The sequence below is a fragment of the Amblyomma americanum genome, chromosome 8 (genome assembly GCF_052857255.1).
Source record: "Amblyomma americanum isolate KBUSLIRL-KWMA chromosome 8, ASM5285725v1, whole genome shotgun sequence".
Taxonomy (NCBI): Eukaryota; Metazoa; Arthropoda; class Arachnida; order Ixodida; family Ixodidae; genus Amblyomma; species Amblyomma americanum.
In genome coordinates, this window is record NC_135504.1 from 60,969,677 (window position 1) to 60,995,701 (window position 26,025).

The 26,025-nt window shown below is 47.3% G+C and overlaps 1 protein-coding gene across 1 annotated transcript in view; it reads left to right on the forward strand.

Annotated features, from left to right (window-relative positions):
- The window catches only part of LOC144102418 (sodium-coupled monocarboxylate transporter 2-like), a 639,582-nt gene extending 619,646 nt beyond the window's left edge, over nucleotides 1–19,936 (forward strand). Inside the window, exons 11-15 of the mRNA XM_077635698.1 lie at nucleotides 2,246–2,332; nucleotides 15,415–15,587; nucleotides 17,522–17,625; nucleotides 19,672–19,775; nucleotides 19,841–19,936. Of these exons, the coding sequence (XP_077491824.1) occupies nucleotides 2,246–2,332; nucleotides 15,415–15,587; nucleotides 17,522–17,625; nucleotides 19,672–19,775; nucleotides 19,841–19,936 (564 nt within the window). The remainder of the gene's footprint in view (nucleotides 1–2,245; nucleotides 2,333–15,414; nucleotides 15,588–17,521; nucleotides 17,626–19,671; nucleotides 19,776–19,840) is intronic.
- The last annotated feature ends 6,089 nt before the right edge of the window (nucleotides 19,937–26,025 follow it).

The window sequence follows — 26,025 nt, forward strand, 5'->3', positions numbered from 1 at the left end:
TGGCTTATTCAGGGTGAAATGCTTGGGAAATGGTTCTTTGCCCACCTTGAGTAGAGGACAAACTGTGTGCCATAGCGCTCTTTGGCCACAGATGCCCTCGAGCCATTAAAAAAATCATGATCAAATCAAATTTCGGAAATTGTTTATCAATCGCATGCATAGCTGCTCATGGACCACACCATATTACATATTATTCGCTCTTGCACTACACCACTTAACACAAAACGTCACACATCGATGTTTGAGTAAAAACGGTCGCAAAGGGGAGAAGGACGATTTCGAACATGGAAATTAAAACGGCGTGGCGAAATGCCACGGACAATGGCCGGCACAGCTACCTTTTAACATTATAATTACAATAATGATTCCAATCAGACAATTCAGGCGGCACACATTAATCAAGCCTTCGACACCTCTGCACGATCCATATAACGCTATCGAGAAACGGACCACGAAATCTCTTCAAGCTGGCGGCGACGGAGAGAAAAGTCAAAGGCGCCGCAACTGGCGTCAAGCTGTGGCTCCATCCCCCCGACTTCTCGAGAGGGCTCGAACTATCTCGAACCCTAGGTCCGCGCTGCCGCTTCACCAAGGTGCCGAGGAGACGAAGACCTGGGCCGTAAGCTGAGACGCGCTAGCGGAAGCCCAACCCTTAGAGCGTGCTCCACAACAATATTTCCCTCCTTTTTTTCGCCGCAGGTCTCCGCTGCACGCTCCCGCTTTCCTCCTTTCTCCCTATAATCTATAGCTGTCTTTCGTCCTCCTCTACTCTCCTCGTTCGCTCTCTTTTATCCTCCGATGCTGTCGTTCACTCGGTTACGCTGAGGCCGGCGCCGAGGTACCCCGCTCCACGCAGGAAGGGGCACTTAAGAGCTGTGCTCTTATTTTTGAAATAAACTTCGCGAAATCGGTAAGGTTACACTCAAGTAACCAAACTGCTGATGAATGGCGCTTGTGTTTCAATATATGCTTCCAAATTTATGGTACATGACAGCTCAAAACATATAGCAATGTGCGTCTTGCAAGAAGCGTTTTGTGATAACCACATGAACAACTTGCGTTCTCACGGCCCTAAAACTTCGTTCCTCTGTACCTGGTATCAACGCTGGTTATATATTATGAAAGAGACAGTAATAAAAATATTCAGTTCCGTGTTCCTTAGCATGCACTAGCATGACTGATAGCACTAAAGTGAGAAATTATTACCATAACCAGACGTCGCGGTGGATAAGTCGTTGGGTGCCCGGCTCCTCACTGGAAGGACGCGGGTTCCATCCCGGCCGCGGCGGTCGCATTTCGATGGAGGCGAAATGTGAGATACCCGTGTACACTGCGATGTCAATGCACGCTAATCAACCCCAGGTGGTCGAAATTACCCGGCGTTCTTCATTACGTCGTCCCTTATAGCATAAGTGGCTTTAGACGCTAAACCCTATAAATCAGGTATTACTATAACCAACCTTATATGTTTTGCGAACCAATACAGTGGAAAGCTCAGTGGCGGAGTCTTTAGATACACCGCGCAATACATGCAAAAAAAAACCAAACGAGTCGAAAAATTGAAATTGGAAATTGGTTTTTGGGGAAAGGAAATGGCGCAGTATCTGTCTCATATATCGTTGGACACCTGAATCACGCCGCAGGGGAAGGGATAAAAGAGGGAGTGAAAGAAGAAAGGAAGAGAGAGGTGCCGTAGTGAAGGGCTCCGCAATAATTTCGACCACCAGGGGATCTTTGACGTGCACTGAAATCGCACAGCACACGGGCGCCTTTTGCGTTTCGCGCCCGTCTAAACGCGGCTGCCGCGATCGGGTTCGAACCCGGGTACTCCGGATCAGTGGCCAAGCACCCTAACCACCGAGCTACCGCGGCGGGTTACAAAAGAGCTGCGAAGTAAAAATGACGTTAAGTTTATAGCCGCATGATTACACCTGAGACACATTTTGATTGCATCTCACTGAAAGTTTTTCCTCTTTCGTTTCATTCCCGAGCTCAAAAAGTCACTGGAGACCGGCACCGAAGAAAACATTTTTTTCGCCGTTCTATCACATCCCTAGATGATCAATGCTCTCTAGTTCATGTACCCTAATTTGGGCACGTTTAAATTTCACAATACAGTTATGTTCAGTTTACTGCTGCTTTTTTGTTTAATTGCTATCAATGAATGTTAAACTGCTGGCCCTTTATGGTGCGTTTGGTGAATTGCCATGGTAAAGATTCTGCAGTTGCAATGTGGTTATTTCAGATCTTCCTCATGGTGTACTCTTCAATCACGGGACCGTACGTCGGTTTGTGCCTACTGGCTGTGCTCTTTCCATTCGTCCACTCTAAGGTAAGTGCACTGCGTCTTACGTTGATTGCAGTGCTTATAACTCAAGACAATTAGCAATACTCAGTGTGCCCATAAAACATTACACGCATTATTTTATCCCTCTTTCTTACCTTACTTTTCAACGACTTCTTCTCGATCAAATACACGGCTAAAAACAAGTATTCAAATGCAAAAATGTTTAGTGAATCAAAACTAACTTTAAAGAGAGAAATGTCATTAGCAATATGCAAAAGATAATTAAAGTAGCCGAAGAGTTCTACACAATTCTATACAGTAGCCCAAGTAATCAGATCCTTAATAAGAGAAGCAGTAGCGCACAGCAATGCGTCATCCCGCCAGTAAAGAAATAGGAAGCAAAAGAAAGCCTTAGGAGCTGTGCAAATGAAGAAAGCAGCTGGTGAGGATCAAATAGCAGCAGATCTGTTGAAGGACGCAGGCGAAATTGTGCCAAAAAAAAACTAGCCACTCTGTATACGCATTGCCTTATGACCTCGACCATACCTGAAGCTTGGAAGAACGAAAACATTATCTTAATACATAGCTCGCCGCGGTGGCTCAGTGGCCAGGACGCTCGTCTACTGATCCGGAGTACCCGGATTCGAACCCGACCGCGGCGGCCGCGTTTCGGTGGTGGCGAAACGCTAAGGCGCCCGTGTGCAGTGCAATATTAGTGCACTTTAAAGATCCCCAGGTGGTCGAAATTGTTCCGGAGCCCTCCACTACGGCACGCCTTTCTTCCGTTCTTATTTCACTCCCTCCTTTATCCCTTCCCTAACGACGCGGTTCAGGTGTCCGCCGATATGTGAGACCGGCAGTAAAATTCCTATAATCAAGGGTGTCAGGCAGGGAGACAAGATCTCGTCAAGGCTCGTCGCCACCTGTTTACAGGATATATTCCGAGGCTTGGATTGGGAACCGTTCGGGAAATGAGTTAATGCGGAATACGTAGTCTGCGATTCGCTGATTATATGCCTTGCTGAGTCACTAAGGCTGCAAAGCATGCTAAATGAGTTAGGCAGAGCAGAACAGTAGGTCTTAAATTTAGCATGAAGAAACCCGAAGCAATGTTCAACAGGAAGAGTTGGGGATAAGAATTAATGGAGAATACCTAAAGAATTTCCGATTTGCTGACGACGTTGACGACAGAGATAAGCTGCAAGGCATATTTAATGAGTTAGACAGGCACAGCTGAACGCTAGGTCTTAAAATTAACATGCAGAAAACCGGAGTAATGTTCAACAGTCTCACAAGGAAACAGCAGTTCACAACTGCTAGCGAGGTTGTGGAAGTGGTAATGGAATGTGTCTACTTCGGGCAGGTAGTGGTCGCTGATCCGGGTCATGAGAGGGAAATAACTGCAAGAATATGAATGGGATGAAAGAGCGTTTCTAAACTTGTTCTGATAGATAATGGAGTATTTAACCACATCATCAAATCGATGAAAAGCAGATGAGAACCTGTATGTCGAGGCTCAAAACACACCATTTCGTTCATTTTATTACGCATGGTATTCAGGAAACCGACCAATGCGCCTCTCGACAACAAAAAGCCAGAAGTGAGGGCATTGGAGTGTGCTTGCCTGGCCGTTGCATCCGCCTCGGTGTTTCCAGGAATAAACCAATGCCTGGGTATCCTCTGGAAAACTATAATAAGCTGCTTTTTGGTCGCCTTGGGAAATTCTTAGAACTTCGTATCCCAGTATATCTTTCCATGGTATGGATCTAGCGCTGTCAAGAGAGCGCTTTCAGTAACGGCCTGCACGAATCACTTCCTTCGTAGAACTGCCCGCGCAGACAGCCCACGGTGTGCGTGTGGCCAAGAAAATGAGGATGTGGCTCCACTATTTATTATTAGATTGCTGAGTACACGACAACCTCAGGTCGCAATTGAAAAGACTTGAGCGCTCTTGACAAAAGACCCTTAAGTCTACAAATGCTATTAGGCCCGTGGGCGGCGTGTGCACTGCAAAAGAGAGCACTTGTGGCGTTGAAATTATTCCTTTAGGACAGCGGCATCCTTGGGAAATACTAGTTTAAAATAATTGATTTAGTCAATGTTAGATCTCTTACACCTCTGGAGTGAGAGCTTCAATATTTTGTTCTTTCTTATTTTTGCGAGTGAGTGCTTTAATAGAGTTGTTTACTTTTGCTGCCTATTGTTGCATCTGGGTTGCAAGCCCCAAAGGTAGCGTTGGCCTGGCGGCCTGGGGCAAAGCAGGAAACATCCGAAGGTCCCGGCAAAGGATGAGTCGACTGGCAACAGAACAACTTGTTTATTCTGGCATCTCAAAAGAGCAGCCGGTCAGGGCAACCACGTTACTCGAAGGAAGGAATCGAAGGCTCTCGTTGGCGTCCGGGGCAGCTCGCTTTATACCCACGGAGTCGAGGGCAAGAGGGAACGGCTTGGGAAGAGTCATCCGATACGGCGACGCTTGAACATGTTCAGGCGTGACGGGCGCGTCCGCCAGGCCGGCGCCGGTCAGACCTCCTCGCCTCCCAGTTGAGGAGCTCCTCTCCCCGGCTGCCGCGCTTTGACAAGCGTGGGCAAAACATGCACACACACACACACGCACGCACGACGACACGTGGCACTGAAACATGCCTGGACGCGCTTGGCGGGAGGCGTTGCGGCCGCGATGAACGAAGCCGCGGCGTCCGTTGCATCCGCGCCGGCTATACCGCGCGTCGTAGGTAGGCGAGACGTAACAGACCGCCCCGCCGGGAGAAGGAGATCCCGATGGTCAGGGGACTGCATCCGCTGTCCAGAGGGATGTCGCTCGATGATGCTCGTAATCGAAACCGATCGTCCCTCGACGTTGCTTGAGCGCAGCGCACAGAGAAGGCCTCGTTCTCGGGTTCAGGATCACATAGGACACTGTAAAGTCACTTCGGGAGAGTTGCCATTTTTGTGCTCGTTCCCAGCAAGCGTTAGAACTACGCCGAAACGCAACCGCTCAGTCAGCAAGCACGAGACAACCCTCACTAAGCTCTGCCAGGCTCTTTCCCCTTTTATACTACTGCCTAGTTCCTTACAGTAGTCAAGCAGCACTCAGAACGCGTCCACAAATTGGAAAATTGCACTAGAAAGCACATAATCACTTTGAAACACTAAACAAAAGCAATATGTTAAAAATCCTGCCTCAGGAAGAAAACATCAGTAACCAACAACTTTGAGGCGGATTCCTACGTTAGGGGCTTCGACTTAAGCCATCGGCGTTACCGTTGAGACTCCCCTTTTTGTAACGCACCTCAAAGGAATATTGTTGCAAAGCGAGGCTCCAGCGCAAGAGGCGGCCATTTTTGGGAGATATGGTCTGCAGCCATTGGAGAGGGCAGTGATCCGTCTCAATGATAAACCTCGAGCCGGCTAGGTAGCATGACAATTTCTGAACGGCCCACACGAGACACGCACACTCTTTCTCGGTGGCGCTGTACGCCTGCTCACGACAGGTCAGCTTACGACTAGCATACAGGACGGGGTGTTCCACTTCTCCATTGTCCCTTTGGCACAGTACAACGCCCATGCCTCGCTCACTAGCATCGCACTGTACAACGAACCCTTTGGTATAGTCTGGCGATCGTAGCACAGGCTGGCTTGTTAGGGCGCTCTTTAGGGCGCTAAAAGCTCTCTCCTTTGTCTCGCTCCAGACGACTGTTTGGGGCTCTGTTTTTCTTAGAGCATCCGTCAGGGGAGCCGCGATATCGGAGTACCTGGGGATGTACCTCTGATAGTAGCCGGCGACACCCAAGAACGACCGAATATCGGTCTTCGTGCGCGGTTGCGGGAAGTCTCGCACAGCGGCCACCTTTATTTCAGAGGGGCGGCGACGACCCTGTCCAATCACGTGACCGAGGTAGACAACCTCGGCCTGTGCTAATTGGCACTTGGGAGCCTTGACTGTCAAGCCCGCTTCGCGCAGGCGGGTTAGCACTGCCCGCAAGTGTGCCATATGCTCAGACCAGGATGCGGAGAATATCGCTACGTCGTCTAAATACGGTAAAGCAAATTCTTCCTGTCCCCGCAACACTTTGTCCATGAGGCTTGAAAAGCAGTATGGCGCGTTCTTCAAACCAAAACTCAAAACTTTAGGACGGAATGTTCCCATTGGTGAAATGAACGCCGCATACCTACTAGCCTCCTCTGTAAGTGGAACCTGCCAATAACCCCTGACAAGATCTAGGGTGGAAATAAACTGAGCGCTACTAACTTTCTCAAGGCGCTCCTCGATGTTAGGGATCGGATAAATTTGATCCTTAGTGATAGAATTAAGCCTGCGGTAGTCGACGCAAGGACGAGGTTCCTTGCCCGGTACCTCAACTAAAATCAAAGGGGAGGTATAATCACTCTCACCCGCCTCAATAACACCGAGCTGTAGCATTTTCTTTACCTCAGCCTCCATAATATCGCGCTGGCGGGGTGACACCCGGTACGCCTTGGATCGTACTGGCTCTGGCGAGGTAAGTTCTATATCATGAGTAAGGACAGAAGTCCTACCAGGCCTCTCAGAGAACTGACCTTGAAACTCTTGTAAGAGTTGGTGTAGTTCGGTTCTCTGCTCAGCTGACAGCGGTGCTTTAATGATTAAGTCACTAATGACCTGATCAGTGTCTTCCCTGTTCGTCACTGAGCCTAGTCCCGGAAGCTCGACCGGAAGCTCTTCGGGAACGTTTACCATCATACACACCACTGCTTCCCGTTGTCTATAGGGTTTGAGCAGATTACAGTGGTAAACTTGCTGTGCTTTCCGTTTTCCTGGCAGACTCACCACGTAGTTAACATCCGACAGTTTTTGAACAATCCGTGCTGGGCCCTCCCACTGCACGTCGAGTTTGTTTTTTAGCGATGTGCGCAATACCATTACCTCATCGCCCACCTCAAAACGACGGGCCCTGGCTGTCCGATCATAATAAACCTTGACCCTCTGCTGGGCCTTTGACATTGCTTCACTTGACAACTCCTGTGCCCTTCTTAAGCGTTCGAGGAGACTAAGCACGTATTCGACCACGACTGGGTCGTCGCCCCTGCCTTCCCACGAGTCTCGAAGCATGCGAAGCGGAGACCGCAGCGAGCGACCGTACACCAGCTCAGCTGGCGAAAACCCCGTAGCCGCATGTGGCGCGGTCCTTAATGCAAACATCACCCCAGGCAGACACAGCTCCCAATCACTTTGTTGCTCAAAACACAATGCTCTCAACACGCGCTTCATGACGGAGTGGAGCTTCTCAACGGAATTCGACTGTGGGTGGTACACTGAGCTGTGTAACAGCTTTACCCCACACCTTTCGAGAAAGGCTGTCGTCAAAGCGCTGGTAAACACTGTGCCCTGATCTGACTGGATTTCCGCAGGAAAACCAACTCGCGCAAATATGGACAGTAGTGCATTGACTATCTCAACTGAGCTGAGATCTTTAAGCGGCACTGCTTCAGGGAACTTTGTCGCTGGGCAGATCACAGTCAAAATGTGTCTGTACCCCGTGGCTGTTACCGGCAGAGGTCCCACTGTATCAATAACGAGCCGTCTAAAAGGCTCCGTAATGATAGGTACCAACTTCAACGGCGCCCTCGATTTGTCCCCTGGTTTGCCAACCCGCTGACAGGTGTCACATGTCCTCACAAAGGTTTCTACGTCACGAAAACACCCTGGCCAATAGTACTCTTGCAAGAGACGGTCCTTAGTCTTCTTAACTCCTAGGTGTCCGGACCACGAACCGCCATGCGACAAGCGCAACAGATCCTGACGGTAGCACTGAGGCACGATCAGCTGATCGAACTCGACTCCTCTGCGGTCTAGATACTTCCGGTACAGGACCCCACCTCTTTCCACAAAACGAACATTTTTCTTGGCGATACCTTCTTTGACATTGCAGCGCATGTTTTCTAGGCTGCCATCCTTTTTTTGCTCTGCTATCAAAGCCGACCGGCTGACTTTTAGCAACCTATTAAGTCCATCGGACGTAGGCGCGATGAGCAAATCTGTAGATAGCTCTTCTAATTTTCCCGTGTCGGGCATTTCCTCTCCAGTACCTGGTGCCTTCAGCGCTACAGGCTCAATTTTATTCAGTTCGGACGTGCTCTGAATATCAGCTTGCTGCGCCTCCGACCCTTTCTCATTGCTCGACAACGTCGGCCCCGCAACTACCGCCTTTGCAGCGAGCTCCCGAACTCTCGATCTGGTTAAGGCCTGAACGCTAGCCTCACCAAACAAAAGACCCTTCTCGCGCAGGAGGTGATCGGACCGGTTCGAAAATAGGTACGGGTACTGGGGGGGCAGCATAGATGACACTGCGGCCTCCGTCTCAATTGCTCCGAAAGGTCCTTCAATAACCACTTTTGCTACGGGCAGACACACGCTGTGAGCTTCCACGGCTTGCTTGATCCATGCGCACTCGCCCGTGAACATATCGGGTTCTACGTAAGAGGGGTGAACTACATCCATTGTAGCTGCGGAATCACGAAGCACTCGGCACTCTTTCCCGTTCACGAGGAAGTCTCGCATATAAGGCTCGAGAAGCTTCATGTTCTCGTCAGTGCTACATAATGACAAACACGCGACTTCTCTTTTTGTTTCTGGACACTGCGCCGAAAAGTGACCCGGCTTCTGGCACGTATAACACACTCGCGCTTGCCTCCTCTCGAACCGCTTTCTGCGTTCGGCTTCGGCTGCCGCCGTCTCCTTACGTTCGGTCGGACTGCTTTCACTCGCATCCGCACTACGTGTGTCCCCCCTTGCTCTCATGGGTGTGAACTTCGGCCTCTCAGACTTGGAGCCAAATTCACCCTTTTGACCGTCCTTAGCTCCGCGAGCCCGACGCGTCACAAACTCCTCGGCTAGCTCGGCGGCTTTAGCCACTGTACTAACGTCTGGCCTATCCAAGACCCAGTACCGCACGTTCTCAGGTAACCGCCTATAAAACTGTTCCAGCCCGAAACACTGCAGAATTTTCTCGTGGTCACCAAACGCTTTCTCTTCTTTGAGCCACTCCTGCATGTTTGACATAAGCCTGTAGGCAAACTCTGTATATGACTCATTTCTGCCTTTTTCATTTTCCCGAAACTTCCGACGGAACGCCTCCGCTGACAGCCTGTACTTTTTTAGCAGACTTGATTTCACTTGGTCGAAATCCTCTGCCTCCTCTCTCTTCAAGCGAGCGACTACGTCGGCCGCCTCGGCGGGTAACAAAGTGAGCAAGCGCTGTGGCCACGTTTCCCGAGAGAACCCCTGCTTCTCGCACGTTCGCTCAAAGTTAACCAGGAACAAACCAATGTCCTCTCCAAGCTTAAACGGCCGCATCAGGTCAGTCATTTTGAACGATACCCGTTCTCCTGCACCGTGTGCCTGACTTCCATTACGAGCGCGTTCCATCTCTACCTCGAGACGCTTCATTTCCAAAGCGTGTTGACGGTCGCGCTCTTCTTTCTCTTTCTCTTTTTGTTCTTTACGTTCTCGCTCCTCTTTCTCTTTTTGTTCTTTACGTTCGCGCTCGTCTTTCTCTTTTTGTTCTTTACGTTCGCGCTCCTCTTTCTCTTTTTGTTCCCTCTCCTCAATGGTCTCAAGGCATTCCGACAGCTCGTCATCCTCAGCCTCCAACTCAAGAATCGCCCTTAGCAGTTCTGGTTTTCTGAGTTTGTCTGAGACATCAAGACCCAACTCTCTTGCAAGCTCCAGCAATTTCGGTTTGCGCAACGACTTCAAATCCATGGCTGCTCCGAATGCTGCTTTCTCTACTGCCTACTATTGTCTTGCCGCAAACTAACCCGGCAGCAACGACAACCACAATTACCAGCTCTGTTTCTGACACTAACAAAAGCCTGGCAAAACTCAGAAGAAGAAAGTCCCGCACTCACCAAACCTCGCAGCCACGAATTCAACGCAGTCGTTCCGCTGCAGGCAACCAGTCATCACACAGGGCTCGTTGCACTGCTCCCGGATGGTCGTTGTGCTGCTCAGCATACAGTTGACCGCATATCTTCGCTGCTGGCCTCCGTTGTCGGGATCTCACCGCTGGCAACCAGTTGTTGCATCTGGGTTGCAAGCCCCAAAGGTAGCGTTGGCCTGGCGGCCTGGGGCAAAGCAGGAAACATCCGAAGGTCCCGGCAAAGGATGAGTCGACTGGCAACAGAACAACTTGTTTATTCTGGCATCTCAAAAGAGCAGCCGGTCAGGGCGACCACGTTACTCGAAGGAAGGAATCGAAGGCTCTCGTTGGCGTCCGGGGCAGCTCGCTTTATACCCACGGAGTCGAGGGCAAGAGGGAACGGCTTGGGAAGAGTCATCCGATACGGCGACGCTTGAACATGTTCAGGCGTGACGGGCGCGTCCGCCAGGCCGGCGCCGGTCAGACCTCCTCGCCTCCCAGTTGAGGAGCTCCTCTCCCCGGCTGCCGCGCTTTGACAAGCGTGGGCAAAACATGCACACACACACACACGCACGCACGACGACACGTGGCACTGAAACATGCCTGGACGCGCTTGGCGGGAGGCGTTGCGGCCGCGATGAACGAAGCCGCGGCGTCCGTTGCATCCGCGCCGGCTATACCGCGCGTCGTAGGTAGGCGAGACGTAACACTATACTGCAAATAAGCCTATTTCTTGTTATTCTGTCCTTATTTATTCATATCTCTTATGTATATTGCATTGTGTGTTGTTCTGTTAACATTCACAGCGTTTATGTTGGCTCATTAGTATTACTTGTCCTGACGCTTCTACTTTTGTTTTATATGCTGTGTGCTGTTTATGCTTGCGTTATGTTAAGTAGAACTGTATATCATCGGACCAAGTGGTTTTAGTGAATTGGAGGAAAAGAATAGCCGGAGCCGCTATGCGGCCCCAACCTCTCCTTTATTGTTCATGTACATAAATAAAAAATGGGGTGGAGAGCATATATAGCAGGTTTTCTGAGATCATGAATGGCAGTTTACCAATATCCCCCAACAGAAAAGTATGCAACAGCTGTATCGTACCGCCACTCACCTATGGCGCAGAAACGTGGAAGCTAACGAAAAAGTTTCTGCTTAAGTTAAGTGCAATACTGCGAGTTATCGAAAGAAAAACGATACGTGCAAAGTTAAAAGACCAGAAGCGGGAGGGCAGAGTAGGTGAGGGAATGGAGCGCGTGTTAACGACGTCATAGTCGAAATCAAGACGAATAAATGACAAGCATAGCAGAGGTGGCAGAACGTTTGGTGGGCGGATGAGAAGGAGCAGCGATGGCGCACAGGTACAGCGTCCGCCTAGCGTACAGGAGGACCGGGGCTCGAATCCCGGTGCCGCGCAATTCTCCACCGGGTTTGGAAAAAAAAAACTCCGCGTTTCGATGGAATTGCATAAGCAGGCCTGGGGTGCGGCCTGATCTCAGTGACCACAACCGACAACGCACTTCCTCACCAGAACAGGATTTCGCCACCCTGGTGGAACACTTGGCCACAGCCTTCCATGAACAAACCAATTAACCCTCGGCCCTCAGTCCCCAGGGGCTGCGAAGCAACTGACCACGGCGGTGGTCAGACCTGTGACGCAGTGGAAGGTGCTATGGATCTCTGGCTCCGGATAGGGCGCCATTGGAATCTGATCCTGGCAACGTTTAACGCTAGAACCTTATCTAATGAGGCTAGCCTAGCAGTGCTGTTCGAGGAACTAGCGGGCGTTAAATGGGATGTCACAGGGCTCAGTGAAGTTAGGACAGGTGAGTCGTATACAGTACTAAAGGACGGGCACATACTGTGCTATCGTGGATTAGCGGATAGAAGAGAACTAGGTGTGGGATTCCTCATTAATCAGGTTATAGCTGGCAACGTAGAGGAGCTCTGTAGTATTAACGAAAGGGTGACAGCTATCATAATTAGGCTTAATAAGAGGTACAAGATGAAGGTGGTGCGGCCTACGCGCTTACATCTAGTCATGATGACCAGACTTCAAAGCTTCTATGAAGACATGGAATCGGTAATGAACAAAGTAAAAACACAGTACACTGTTCTGATGCGCGACTTCAATGCGAAGGTGGGCAAGAAGCAGGCTGGCGACCAGGCGGTAGGCGACTATGGGATCGGCTCTAGGAATAGCAGGGGAGAGTTATTAGTAAAGTTCGCAGATATAAATAATTTACGCATCATGAGTACCTTCTTCCGCAAAGGAGAAAACAGGAAGTGGACATGGAAGAGCCCTAATGGTGAGACTACGGAAGAAGCTAGCGAAGAAGAAGTCCACTAACTAGTTATCGGTAAGAGGGAAAATATAGGAATTCAGGATATCGCGGCAGAACAGATATTCAGCTTTAACTGAGGAAGACAACCTTAATGTTGATAAAATGAACGATAATCTGACAGCTATCATTAAAGAGTGCACAGTAGAAGTAGGCGGTAATGCGGCTCGACAGGTACCGGCAAGCGATCTCAGGAGACGAAAGATCTGATTAAGAAACGTCAAAGCATGAGGGCGTCTAACCCTACAGACAGAATAGAAGTAGCAGTGCTATCGAAGTTAGAAATAAGCGCAAGGTAGCCGACATTAGGAAGTTTAATATGGAGAGAACAGAGCATGCTCGAAAGAACAGAGGTAGCCTAAAAGCGATGAACAGGAAACTAGCCATAGGTAAAAACCAAATGTATGCGTTAAGAGACAAGGAGGGCATTGTCATTAACAGGAGCTGAAGAGTTTAACACAAATCTATACAGTAGCCAATGTAATCAGAACGCTAATGATAGAGACAGTAGAGCACAGCAATGCGTCATCCCGCCAGTAAAGAAATAGGAAATAAAGAAAGCCTTATTAGCAATGCAAAGGGGAAAAGCAGCTGGTGAGGATCAGGTAACAGCAGATCTGTTGAAAGACGGAGGGGATATTCTGCTAGGAAAACTAGCCACCCTGTATACACAATGCCTTATGACCTCGACCGTACCACGAGCTTAAAAGAACACAAATATAATCTTAATTCATAAGAAAGGAAACAAGGACTTGAAAAATTACAGACCGATCAGCTTACTGTCCGTTGCCTACAAGGCATTCACTAAGGCTAATAGGCTAGTAGAGTCAGGGCAACCTTAGACTTTAATCAACCAAATGATCAGGCAGGCTTTCGTAAAGGGTATTACACAATACATCATATTCACACTATCAATCAAATGATAGAGAAATGCGCAGAATATAACCAACCCCTATATATAGCCTTTATTGATTATGAGAAAGCATTCGACTCAGTGGAAACCTCAGCACTCAGACAGGCATTGCGGAATCAGGTTGTAAATGAGCCTTAATTATGTCAAAGTATGGAAGATATACATAGGAACTGTATAGCTACTTAAGTCCTTCCTAAAGCCAGCAATAAAATTCCATTAAGGAAGGGTGTCAAGCAAAGAGACACGATTTCACCAATGCTATTCACCGCATATTTACAGGAGGTATCCGGAGGCCTGATCTAGAAACAGTTGGGGATAAGAATTAATAGAGAATGCCTAAATAATCTACGATTCGGTGATGACATTGCCTTGCTGAGTCACTCAAGAGAACTCCGAATCATGATCAACGAGTTAGACAGAAAGAGCTGTGCGGTGGGTATAAAAATTAACATGCAGAAAACCAAAGTTGTTAAGCAGTCTAGCAAGAGGACAGCAGTTACCAATTGGCAACGAGGTGCTGGAAGTGGTAAAGAAATACGTCTACTTATGGCAGGTAGTGACAGCTGATCCGGATCATGAGAGGTAAATAACTAGAAGGATAAGAATGGATTCGAGCGCATATGGCAGGTTCTCTCAGATCATGAATAGCAGGTTACCAAGATTCCTGAAGAGAACAATGTACAACAGCTGTATCTCACCGGTACTCACCTACGGGGCAGAAACGTGGAGGCTAACGAAAAGGGTTCAGCTCAAGTCAAGGACAACGCAGCGAGCCATGGAAAGGAGAATTATATGTGTAACGTTAAGAGACCGGAAGCGGGCAGAACGGGTGAGGGAACAAACGCGTGTTAATGATATCCTAGTGGAAATCAAGAGGAAGATACCAGCTTGGGCAGGGCATGTAATGCGAAGGCAAGATAACCGCTGGTCCTAAAGGGTAGCAGAGTGGATTCCAAGAGAAGGTAAGCGTAGCAGGGGGCGGCAGAAGGTTAGATGGGCGGATGAGATTAGGAAGTTGGCAGGCATGGGGTAGGTGCCGCTGGCCAAGGAAAAAGTTAATTGGAGAGACATGGGAGAGATCTTTGCCCTGCAGTGAGTGTAGTCAGGCTGAAGATGATGGATGATGATGAGATTAAGAGGTTTGCGAGGATACATTTGCCGCAGCTAGCAAAGCACAGGGTTAATTGAAGAGACCTTTGGCCTGCAGAGGGCGTAGTCCGGCTGATGATGATGATGATGATGATGATGATGATGATGATGATGATAAAGTTGCAGTTTAAACGTACTGATCACAAGTTTACTTTATGTGCGAGATTTTGTGAAAACGGATTGCACCACACCACGCACGCATTGCGTCACAGGATTTACATGCAAAATGACAAACTGCTTTATATACCTGGCCTTTTCTGCGGGCTTCTGGCGCTTTGTGAAATTTTTCTTCGAAATACTCAAAAGTCAAAGCTTTTCTGAGGACGGTAACCACACGACCCTTTTGTTTCACCCCACCACGGACTTAGAGAATGTACTCAAACCATGTTTGTAGTATAGAGTTTATAAATTCTCCGTGTTGTGTTTATCCTTGCGCGTCACCTTGTTTATTCAGCGCAACGCATTTTTTTTTTCAAAAATAAGTTTTCCTTTGCTGCAGAATGGATAAAATTTATCGCTCAGAACAAGAATAATTTTTTTTATTTTTGCAAGCAACCTCGATGGTAATGCCAGTTTATCGTTGTTGTTTTTTTGCACGTTATTTCAACCTAATGGATATGCAGCCGTCGACAGTTTTTCAGTCTGAGAAAAAGGAGACTAAGAAATACAGAGATGTGTTTATACTGCACTTTCAATTTCCTTACGCACAAACATTCAAGCCGACAGATGGAATCCGACCTTTCTGTCAAACGTGAAAGTGCTGTTCAATTTTGGTTGGGCAGAACTGAACGTTTCGTTAAGCGCAATCACTCACTCACGCAGGGTGCAGGTGTAGCTACGCTGGTAACCATGATCTACGAAATGTGGCACATCGCAGAAATAATTACAAGTGGAAAAAGGCCAACCCGAGCCCCAGTGTCACTAGACTACTGCCCTGGAAACCTAAGCGCCACTGTCTCTCCAGTTAACACCACCTTAACGCCGCCTGGCACAAGGTAAGACAACTGTGGTCACGTAGCCTGAAATATCTGCTATAAATGAACAAATAGCAGATTTCGCTTGCGCGTATTAATTATTGAAGTATCTTATTGGAAAAAATAATGTAAATGTGCCAGGCAAGAAGTCAGAAAATGTTTTCGTGAGGGGCCCAAGTTAACTCGTCGTATCTAGCGGGGAGGGTAGGCTACGAACAAAAGATCCTGCCAAGAAAACTGGGGTTGATTTCGGGGGGGGGGGGGGGGCACCCTTAGGCCCCACTTTCCATGTGAACCGGGAACGCCTTCTTCCCTTGGAAAACCACCTTTTTTTCTTTCTTTTTCTCCGTATGTGCTAAGCGTCGACGCATGATTTCGTACAGTACGTCGCAGAGTCGACAGGAAAACTGACATTAAAGTTCTTAACGTAGCTTCACGTGTTTCCTGAAAAAAATCTTGCAGAGTTTTTATATCATAGTGGAATAAAAGCCGGGGCTGTCTGAAGAAACTTTCTTCATAAACGGTTCAGGTAACGGCGTTAATGAGCTTCCAGACATTACAGGGGTTCGAAAACAGTGCTTCCCCTGCTCTCTACTGCATCTCAAGATACGGGGGTGAAGATGGGGGGGGGGGAAGGTGGGGTACACAACCCTGTGAGGGCAGAAGAGGCTATCGTCAGCAAAGTGTCCTACTATCGGGCTGATCCGTTGATGTCTTAGCCATAAGGTATGTTGAAAGACTGATTTCTGGACCTTGAGGGCCGTGGATTTCTATGGTGATGGTGCGAGGATCTTCTCCTCCTCTCCATCATAGGGAAAGAATCGGACGGTCTCAAGCACTGAGTGTCTCTTACTTCGATGAAAAACTCACAAGTTTTAAGGCGAAAGCCTTTAATGGCTCATGCTCGCGGCCACGATCGTGTTCGTGCGTCCGTCCGTGACGCTTCGTTTAGTGGAAACTAATGAAGAGAAAAAAATGGTTTCTTCAAATAGAGGAGGAAAAAATGGCCCGAGAAACAATGTTTAATGACTGTAGAGTAATTAGTTGATTAATTAGAGCCAAAAATGTCAAAATTGCGCCGAAATAGCGCGGACGTCAATATAGCCATGGTAACGGCTGGACGTCAAATCCACCGGAAGTCGTGACAGCATTGTGAAATAACTCTCAAAAAATAAATATGGAAGAAAAAGAATAGTTACATCAGGTAGATGAAAAAATAAACCTAGAAGCCAAGTTTGATTACTGTAGAATAATTAGTAAATTAGAGTCAAAAATGTCAAAAAATTGCGTCGACCGCACCACCGGAAGTCGTCCACCGGAGGTCGTCAAAGCACAGTTAAAAAAACAGAATGGACGAAAAAAAAAAACGCTGTATTTATCATTCATAATAAATAAGCGATCGTAAATAGCAATTAGCAAGTAATTAATTGTAATTCACAGAGGCAGCAACACTAGCAGCCAAAGTTGCGCAGAAACGCCGTTTAGATCGTCAGTGCCCCTTTTGCCCCCCCCCCCCCCCCTGAATTTTTTTCCTCTGTCCCACTCTGTGTCAGCCTTCGAACCTTGCTTTTTCTTTGTTTTGAAGCAGAATCTTCACTACGCTAGGTAAAGCTGCGCTTCGCGTGGCGCTAAATTTGACCTTCACCGAGTTAGAGGTTATGTGTGGCTATAAGTCGACCATTGCTAAGCCCTTCGGCCTAACCTTGTGGACCATCTTGGTGTCGCACCACATTGTCATGGCCTTTCACGTAGGCCTTCACCTTTGACTTTTACTGTCGCCTTTCATTTTACGTTGCCCTTTGACCTTTGGGTGACCTTTCAGTTTTGTGTTAGGGAAAGGTGGAGGGGGTTATGTGATTAGTCGCGTGCATAACGTCACGTAACCATTGCTGTGAAGCTTTCGCTGAATACCACGTTTAACTATGCTAAACCTCTGGCAATTTTTTTTTTCACAGGTCAGACGGTACGTTCTTCCTGTTTCGCCTGTCGCACCTTTGGAGCAGCTTCTTCTGCATTTTTGCAACCATTCTAATCGCAGTGCTAATAAGCGCTCTGACAGGTATGCGTTTTCGTTTACATAGTAGCTGCAAAAAAAATTGAACATTAATTTTGTGCAAACTAAATATGATCTACGTTCTTTACTTACTCTTATCCGTCACTGAAGCTAAGTGGCTTTCGCGTTGGGCAGCACAACCCACGGTCGGTAGTTCAATCCCGGCCACAGCGGCCATATTTCGACCGAGAGAAAACTTAACGCCCCTGTGTTGTGCGATGTCGGCGCACATTAAAAAAAAAACCAAAGTAATCTAAATTCCTCCGGCGTCCTAAACTACTTTAAAAACTGTTTTCGCATCACATCTACACTTGTGTGGAGGTTCGAACCATAAATGAGCAGAATTACCCCAACAAATAGCAAATGCACACGAAACGACAGTAACAAAATGGCTGAACACAAACAAAAAAAACATTGCTGCATTTTTTTTCCGTGGCTCTGAATGGACAAAGTATATATGCCTTCATTTATAGCGTTCCTATATTCCAGTGTTGTAGATTGCGGTGTTAGGTAGATCAATTCCTTGTAGACTAGCGCATAGCACAGCAACAATTTCGGAACGAATGCGCAAACCAGTTGCCGTTGACGCAACGAGCATTTGCAGATATTTATCATCGCGGGAGATCAGCGAGTATACATAGCCAAAAGAAACTCGACAAACGACATTGCCAACGTTCGCCACTAGCGATCGACGAGTGAAAGGCGACACTAAGTTGCTGTCTTCGGAGCAGTGCTTCAAAGCAGTCGAAGTTGTATAAGATAGTTCGCTGTAAATTGAATGTTTCGTTGCTTGTTTCGTTGTTTGTCTGTTTGTCCGTTTGGTTGGCTCTCCGTTTGTTTGGTTGGCTGTCCGTTTGTCTGGTTGGCTGTCCCTTTGTTTGGTTGTCCGTTTGGTTGTCCGCTTGTTTGCTCGTTTGCTTGTTCGCTTGTATGTCCGCTTTTTTGTCCGCTTATTTTTTCGTTTGCCTGCCCGCTTGTTTGTTCGTTTGTTCGTTTGTCCACTTCTTTGTTCGTTTGTCCGTTCGTTTGCCCGTTTGTTCGTTCGTTTGTCCGCTTGTTTGTTCGTTTGTCCGCTTGTTTGTCCGCTTGTTTGTTTGTTCGTTTGTTTGCTTGTCCGCTTGTCTGTCCGTTTGTCTATCCGCTTGTTTGTCCGTTTGCTTATCCATTCGTTGGTTCGTTGGTTCGTTCGTTGGTTCGTCGGTTCGTTTGTTCTTTCGTTCGTTCGTTTGTTCTTTCGTTCGTTCGTTCGTTCGTTTGTCTGCGTGTTTGTTTGTTTGCTTGTCCGCTTGTTTGCTTGTTTGTTTGTTTTCTTGTTTATTTTGTTTGCTTGCTTGTTTGTTTTCTTGTTTATTTTGTTTGCTTGCTTGTTTGTTTGTTTGTTTGTTTGCTTGTTTTATAGGGTTTAACGCCCCGAAGCCAGTCAGGCTACGAGGGGCTCCATAGTGGAGGGCTCAGGATAATTTCGACCACCCAGGGTTCTCTCACGGGCACTAACGTCGCACAGTACGCGGCCTTTTCGCATTTCGCTTCCATCTAAATGCGGCCGCATCGGCCGGGATCGAACCCGCGCCTTTCGAGTTGTTAGCAGCCGACCGACATAACCACTCAGTCACCGCGGCAGCACACTTTGTTTTCCGTTGAAATCTCTTGCTGGACGAAATAATTTTTCTTAACAAAGAAAACATTTCTGACGCCTTCCAAGCTTTCAAAAATGACGGGTGCTACCACATAGGTAAAAAACCAAATAATTGCTCACGGGATACATTGTGCGCACTCGTGCTGCTCCTCTACAAAATTCGCCACAAATTTCTCCAAAGCTTCCTAAACACGACACGGTTAGCCTCGTTCTCTTTTTCACTCACCAATCTCACAGTGTTTGATTCTTTAATTCGAAACAACAAATCTGCATTATTACTTTTAATTTTATTATTGTTTGTTTTTAAACGTTTTGAGCACCTGCCCCCTGTGTCTTGGCCAATCCCCCGCAGTGGGTATGCGTCATTACCCTCTTGAGAACAACATCACTGCGCGTTTCATTTTTTCTTACTTGAGGCGAAATGAGTAGCAAGAAAAGTCAACGTGGATTATGCAACGATGCTCTCGTGCGGTTATGGCGCAAATCAGTGAGATTTGTGCTTTGTAAGCCCGAGCATGAGGTGAGTAATCGCGCTGCGTTTTTCAGTGTCGTGCGTTAATTCCTGCGCTTTGTTTTTCTTTTCAGCATGTTGAGAAAACGCCATGCGACGACAAGGATAGAAGCCTCCAGGCAGCAGAGTGCGAAACTTTCATTATGGATGAAAGAAACAGCAGCATTTAATATAATGTTAGGATAAAAAGCGAAGAGGCTACAGCCCTAAAAGTGTTTCTTGCCTGTCTCGTTTTTGAGAGTAGGTGTAAGCACTTCTAGAGCGCGGTTGCTGATCCCAGAGATGGCTTGTGATTGAGAAACGCCTACATTTATAAAGTCAGGCCGCTGCCGGCCGCGGCTGGTGATCAGCGAAGCGGACAGTCGACGCTGTTACCTGGACCCGTTGCTGGAACTGTTCTCATCCTCTCATCTGCGCAAGTGTTCTCCCTCGCTGTCGTTCCTGAAGCTCGTCGTCTGTGGCACCGGAGCCGAGGACAGCTTCATTGTGCAATAAATTCGTTGAAAAAAAAAGGCCTAGCGCATTCTAATATGGCTCATAACTAATACAAGCAGCGCCTCGGTTCTGTCCCACGTATTTATATGTTGAACATGCCTCTTCCTTCACTCGCTTCCGTTCTTGAAGCTGTAGGCAGTATGCCTGGACTCCCTGGCTGCTTTCGAGGCTTGTGGAGCCTTGCAAGTCAGCCGCTTTTCCTCAGGACACAGCGTGCTAGATTTGCCGTGCCGCCTTCCGTGCTCTGCATGCAGCCGCCCTCAACAGCTTCTCTTATTCATGTTTGGCCGCGTACTCAGCATACCTAAATGCTTTCACAATTAACATGCTTTTTCTAACATTTTTAACACCTTTGCGTCCTCCCGAGCCCTTTCCTTAACTCACTGAATAATTTGTCCCATGTGCTGTTTTCTGTTTGAGATCCAGGCGCAAAAGAGTCCTTTGTCGCACCAATATGCGTAGCACTGATTGTGCGTGTTGCCCTTCCTCATTTTGCCTTCCTCTTTCGGATGTCACTTTCTGGGCAAACACTCCCTAGTGTTCGTGTGTTCCGAAGACTACATTAATAAATGTCAGCCGGGTGTGGTAATTACACCAGATACGGATATGCGCGCTATCGTCATCTTTTTCGTGCTAGACTGCTCTGCTAGGTTGAGGTGGATGGTACTGCGTGTGTGTTTTTTATGCAAAAGTGAAAGGAGGACACGGCAACACCTCCCATAGCCCCTGCCTTGTGCCACTGCGCCACTGCTCACCTGCACACCGGCTAAATCTTGACAAGCCACCCGTAGGGCAGATGAGCAGTGGCACATGGCAGGTGCTCTGCCAGGTGTGGCCATCAGTGGAGCTTAGGTTCCTTGGGGGGGGTTGCGACCCAGGTTGCTCTTCCTGAGCAGCCTCTCACGATTAAATGGACTGCCGCCTGACACGGTGGGCAGGTAGCCAACCATCTGGTAGGCAAATGAGCAGCCTGACACAAAGCCGGCTTCAGACAGACAAACACACAGTGCCCAAATGCGTGGAATGGCCACTATAATTGCTAGCGCATTAAAAATGTTTCCATGATCCTTTCAGTGACGTCAGAGACTGTGCCCACATAGCATGGCCGTAAGGTATTGCTACTGTGGCTTTGTACAGGACCGCCTGTTTTTTTTTTTTTGCTGTTTTCTTCGCTAATAAAGGCCAAGGCAACAACCCAAAACAATCCCGCAGGCAACACTACTTGGGTGTACGTTCTCTGCCAGTCAAAAGTGCTGGATAATCTGGCACACGTAAGACCCTTTAGGTGCGGCTTTTAGCCAAGCCTTGTCGATAGGCTTTTCTAGGATTTTGGAGTTGGAATAGAGGAACAATGGAGCCATCTGTTTGAAGCACGTAGCGCAAGATTGAGAAACGTGTGGATTTTACGGGATTACCTGAACTCAATGTCCAAAAATTAGGACGGTCACCTGTTGCTTCATTTGCTCTTTGTATTACTTGTGCTACCCTCTTTCTGAACGGATCGTAAATGCTTGTACGGCAGCACGAACCGCAATTAGGGTTCATTTCGCAAAAAAAATCAAGAACCAAACGAGAAGCATTCTTCCTCAGAAAGCGGTAGCATCGCCCTCCGACAGGGCAAGGGCCAGATCACTCTGGACTGGCTCTATGCTGCACCTAATGGCGACACCTTCTTCTGGAAGTTAGAAGTAGCTGCCCTATTTCGCAATGAGCTGCATCCGGAGGTAAACAGAGAAGAGTTCTTAACTTGAACAAGGAACACGCTGAAGTCCGGCTTTTACTCATATTCCGAAAAGAATGTTAGATTGGCGCTATTCCTGCTATGAAATAGGAATTGATCTTCAAGAGCAGCCAATGGCTGCTGAAAAAAATTGCCAACTAGGCATTCCCAAAGCCCTTGCCGGGCTCAGTGCTTTTAAAAGCTGTTTATTCTCTGTAGGCTTGCTAAAACAACAATGTGGCTTTGCTATTTCTTAAAGTTTGATGGCGAGTGCAAGTGCTTGTGTAGTATGTTACAGGCAGAGCTCTTTGATCATACCATTTGGCAAACTGCTTCAAACAGTGACTAGCCTCTGTCGCCACTTTTCGGGTGCTTGCGGTTGGGAGGGCAAATAAATGTTGTCGCCATATGTCGACATTATCTTCTGAAAAGTATTTTTTTTCTTTTGCCGCTTAATTTACCTATTGGGCTGTAATTCCAATGGACTTTTACTAACGCATCTGTTTCCTTATTTTTGTTCCCAGGCGGTTGTGCGCTTTATCGAAAATTTGAAAGTTTGCAGCTTGAACGCAGTTTACGTTATTTGCCACGGGTGTCGCTGCAACCCATAAAGATCCGAATTACTACCAACTCGAACCGCTGTTCTTTAGGTACACACCCTATGTAAAGCTTCCTAACTGGTAAGCTTAAAGAGCTCTGGTTATAAATGACCGAATCTGTGGTTTGGTGCCGCAATTGTGAAATTTCCGGCAGTTTCTTCCCGTTCTAAAAGCAAGCAATTCATGCAGCCCGGAGCAGAACAGAAATGCAGTACGATAGACGGTGAAAGATGAAACCATGCAATCGTCATACTGAGGGACACCACTGACATACCACTAATCTAACCAACAAACCCAAACTGCCACGTTACCCTGTTAACAGCTTGCTTTCCCATTCCTGGTTGATTGATGATCACGCTTTCAATAAAGTGGTTGCAAAATGGAACTGTTTACGAAGAGATACCTTGGCTGGATTCTTGAAGCCAATTAAGGTATTCCACTTAAGCGCGTTACCTCAGTGATTCATTGTGTAAAATATGGTTAGAAGAGCAGTATTTTCTGCGTATACAGCGTGGACAATACCTGCTCAAAGGCCAAATTTTGCGCTTTGTGGGAATGCTCACATCCACACACTTAGAACTGATCTCTCTCGTGCCTTAGGCATCTTAAACAGACTGAGGTGTTACCTGCCAGCTTCTATCAAACGACTAGTGTACTACTCCCTTATACATTCACGTTTTAGCTATTGTTCTCTTGTGTGGCAAACCACAACGAAAACAAATTTAGATTCCTTACTATCAATACAAAAAAGAGCAATACGCGCTATCAGTAACTTAGAGCTGTCCTCTAGTTGTGCGCCCTACTATAGATCGCATAGAATACTCCAAATGCCTCAGTTCTACAAATACAGACTAAGCCTGGAAGTTTACCGCCAATACCGGTTGGATAAATCTACCTTTGAAACAAAATACCAAGAAAATAGAAGTGTGTACGATTTAAGAAAAAGCATCATAGTCAAGCCCCGAGCTCGAACAAACTATGGACATCAAAGATTAAGCTGTCAGATAGCAGATTTACTAAACAACTATCCCGTCATTCACGACCTATTAACTGAAAATCTTTCATTAAGCAGGTTTAAGAAAACACTCAAGGGATTATTCTTAACGGAAGACTAGTGTGTTATGTTTTCATGTTTTTCTTCTTGTTTTCAATTTTATGTTTTCAATTTTATGTTCCATGTGCTTCAAGTTCGATAGTTTACATGTATTTTATGTTTGGAAGTGTTTTGTTAACATGTATTGCTAGCAGAAGTTGCTGCACTTATTCTTGTACTCTGTTTCCTGTACATATTCTTGCACTGTAAAAAAAAATATATATATATATAATAAGGGGGTTGGGGGATACAGTTTCATCTAAGACATTTCTCTGCATGTAAACTCTGTTGAAACTCTGCATGAGTGTCAAACCGCTGCTTGCCACAGGGTGGCGTGACCTCGTCAGGCACTTTTCCGCCTTTTGTCACGTCCCCCAAGACAATAGTCTTGTATTATTGTCTTGAATAAAAAATGATTGATTGATTGATTGATTGATATACAAAGGAGGGGGGAGGGGAGATCAGCACTTGTTTTGCTTTATAGATTTCCCAATGCACCTCGCGCCACATATAATTCTACGTGTTATATGTTTTTATAGTAATTATGTGCTAGGCTTTCGTCGCCACTACGCACTCGACTTGATTTATAACTGCTTACTGGCACTTACCGGCGCCTTCATGTTGAACAGTGTCGTTCTCGTGACTTATTAACGAAACGACATCTCTGATCATAGGCACGTGACGCGTACACAGTGTGCAGTATCAGATCGAAATCTCGGTATAGGAAAACAATAATTTTAGACTCGGTAACCGCATGAAAACACTTCGCATTATTGCTTAACTACCCATTTTACTGATGCTTAATTTATTTAGCAGGCACATTTAGAGCTAACTACTTATTCACCTCCTGAGGGCCACAGCGTGTCCGACATGACTGTCTCTTTTCTGGGACTTGCTCCGCGCACATAAATTTTAGCCACGGAGGTGTGTCCACTTCAAAGATAGCCGAACGACGATCTTCCTCATTGCCAATAGATGTACGCGCTTATCAGGACAGACTAATGTCGACCACGCTTAGGCATTCCAACTTTTCGCAAGTATTGCGCACCACGAATATCAAGATTTGCTGCCTTAATGTGGAAGCGAACAAGCGGAATCTCATTGCACATGGTGTTCAAGCAACCATTTATTTTCACTAAAATAACGTGCAAGAAGAGCTTCACCGCCGAAGCGTGGTTCTTAATATTTAGTCCGCGACTGCTATGCATGGCTACGTGCAGAGTGCGTCACAGTTCCGCTTGGTGACGGAACAGACTCAGCGCAAATAATATTCAGTGCTGCTGACTGCACCTGCTGTAATGAAACTCGAGGGAGACAAGTGGCTTTTAAATTAAAACCTCAATCACGTGGCGGCAGCTAAAAACCGAAGCACAGAGAAGTTCGTGCAGCAGCAGCTGCCAGCCTGCATGCAAATCATCATCACCATCATCATCATCAGCCTTACTACGCCCAATGCAGGCCAAAGGCCTCTCTCATGTCTCTCCAATCAACCCGGTCCTTTGCCAGCTGCGGCCACCGTATCCCCGCAAACTTCTTAATCTCACCCGCCCACCTAACTGCAAATGGCGCCGTACAGAAAAATGAAAAACAAGCAACGCTGTCGCCTCCCTCCCGTCTCAAGGGCGATGGCATGATGAACCAATCATCCCTAAGAGGCAGGCGAGGAGGAAGTACGAGGGTCGGCATTGTAGCGTCGAATCTCAAGGAATGCTAAGGGTAGCGGTATGGGCGACTTGGCACACCATAACGACAAATATAGCGCTCGAAACGCAGGAAAAAACGAACAGGGCACAACATGTGTTAGCTTTCAACTTATTTATATTCAACGCAAGCACAGGTATTGGTACACTGCGGAAGTCAGTTGAAAGTAAGCCCATATTGTGTCCTCTTATATTTCTCCTGTGGTTCGAGCGGTATATTTTTGTCAAAAATTCCAGAGGTGCACTTATGTCTGCTTAGGTGCAGTAATGAAAAACTTTTCGCTTACTGCGCGTCCTTCCTCCCTCAAATGCGTTCGCCATCTCGCCTACGCGCGCCATCTGCAGGACCAGCGCCGTACATAGCGAAGAGGGGTTTCAGTGAGGGACGCATGATGACGCTACGACTGCTCTTTTTTCAGTTCGGGCACACATGATCCGTCCACAACTTCCGTCCACAGCTTCCGGTGATGCCACTCATGAGCCAAGAAAGGCTTTCGCATTACAAAATGGCGTTGCTCTAAAATTTATTGAACTTTACGCCGATCCACCTCTGCACATGCAGATTTTCTCGCTCACCTCTCACAAAGGGCAGTTCTCGCGTTCGGCTCGCTTCATACGCCGGAGGCTTCACTCGGTGGTGACGCAGAGACAC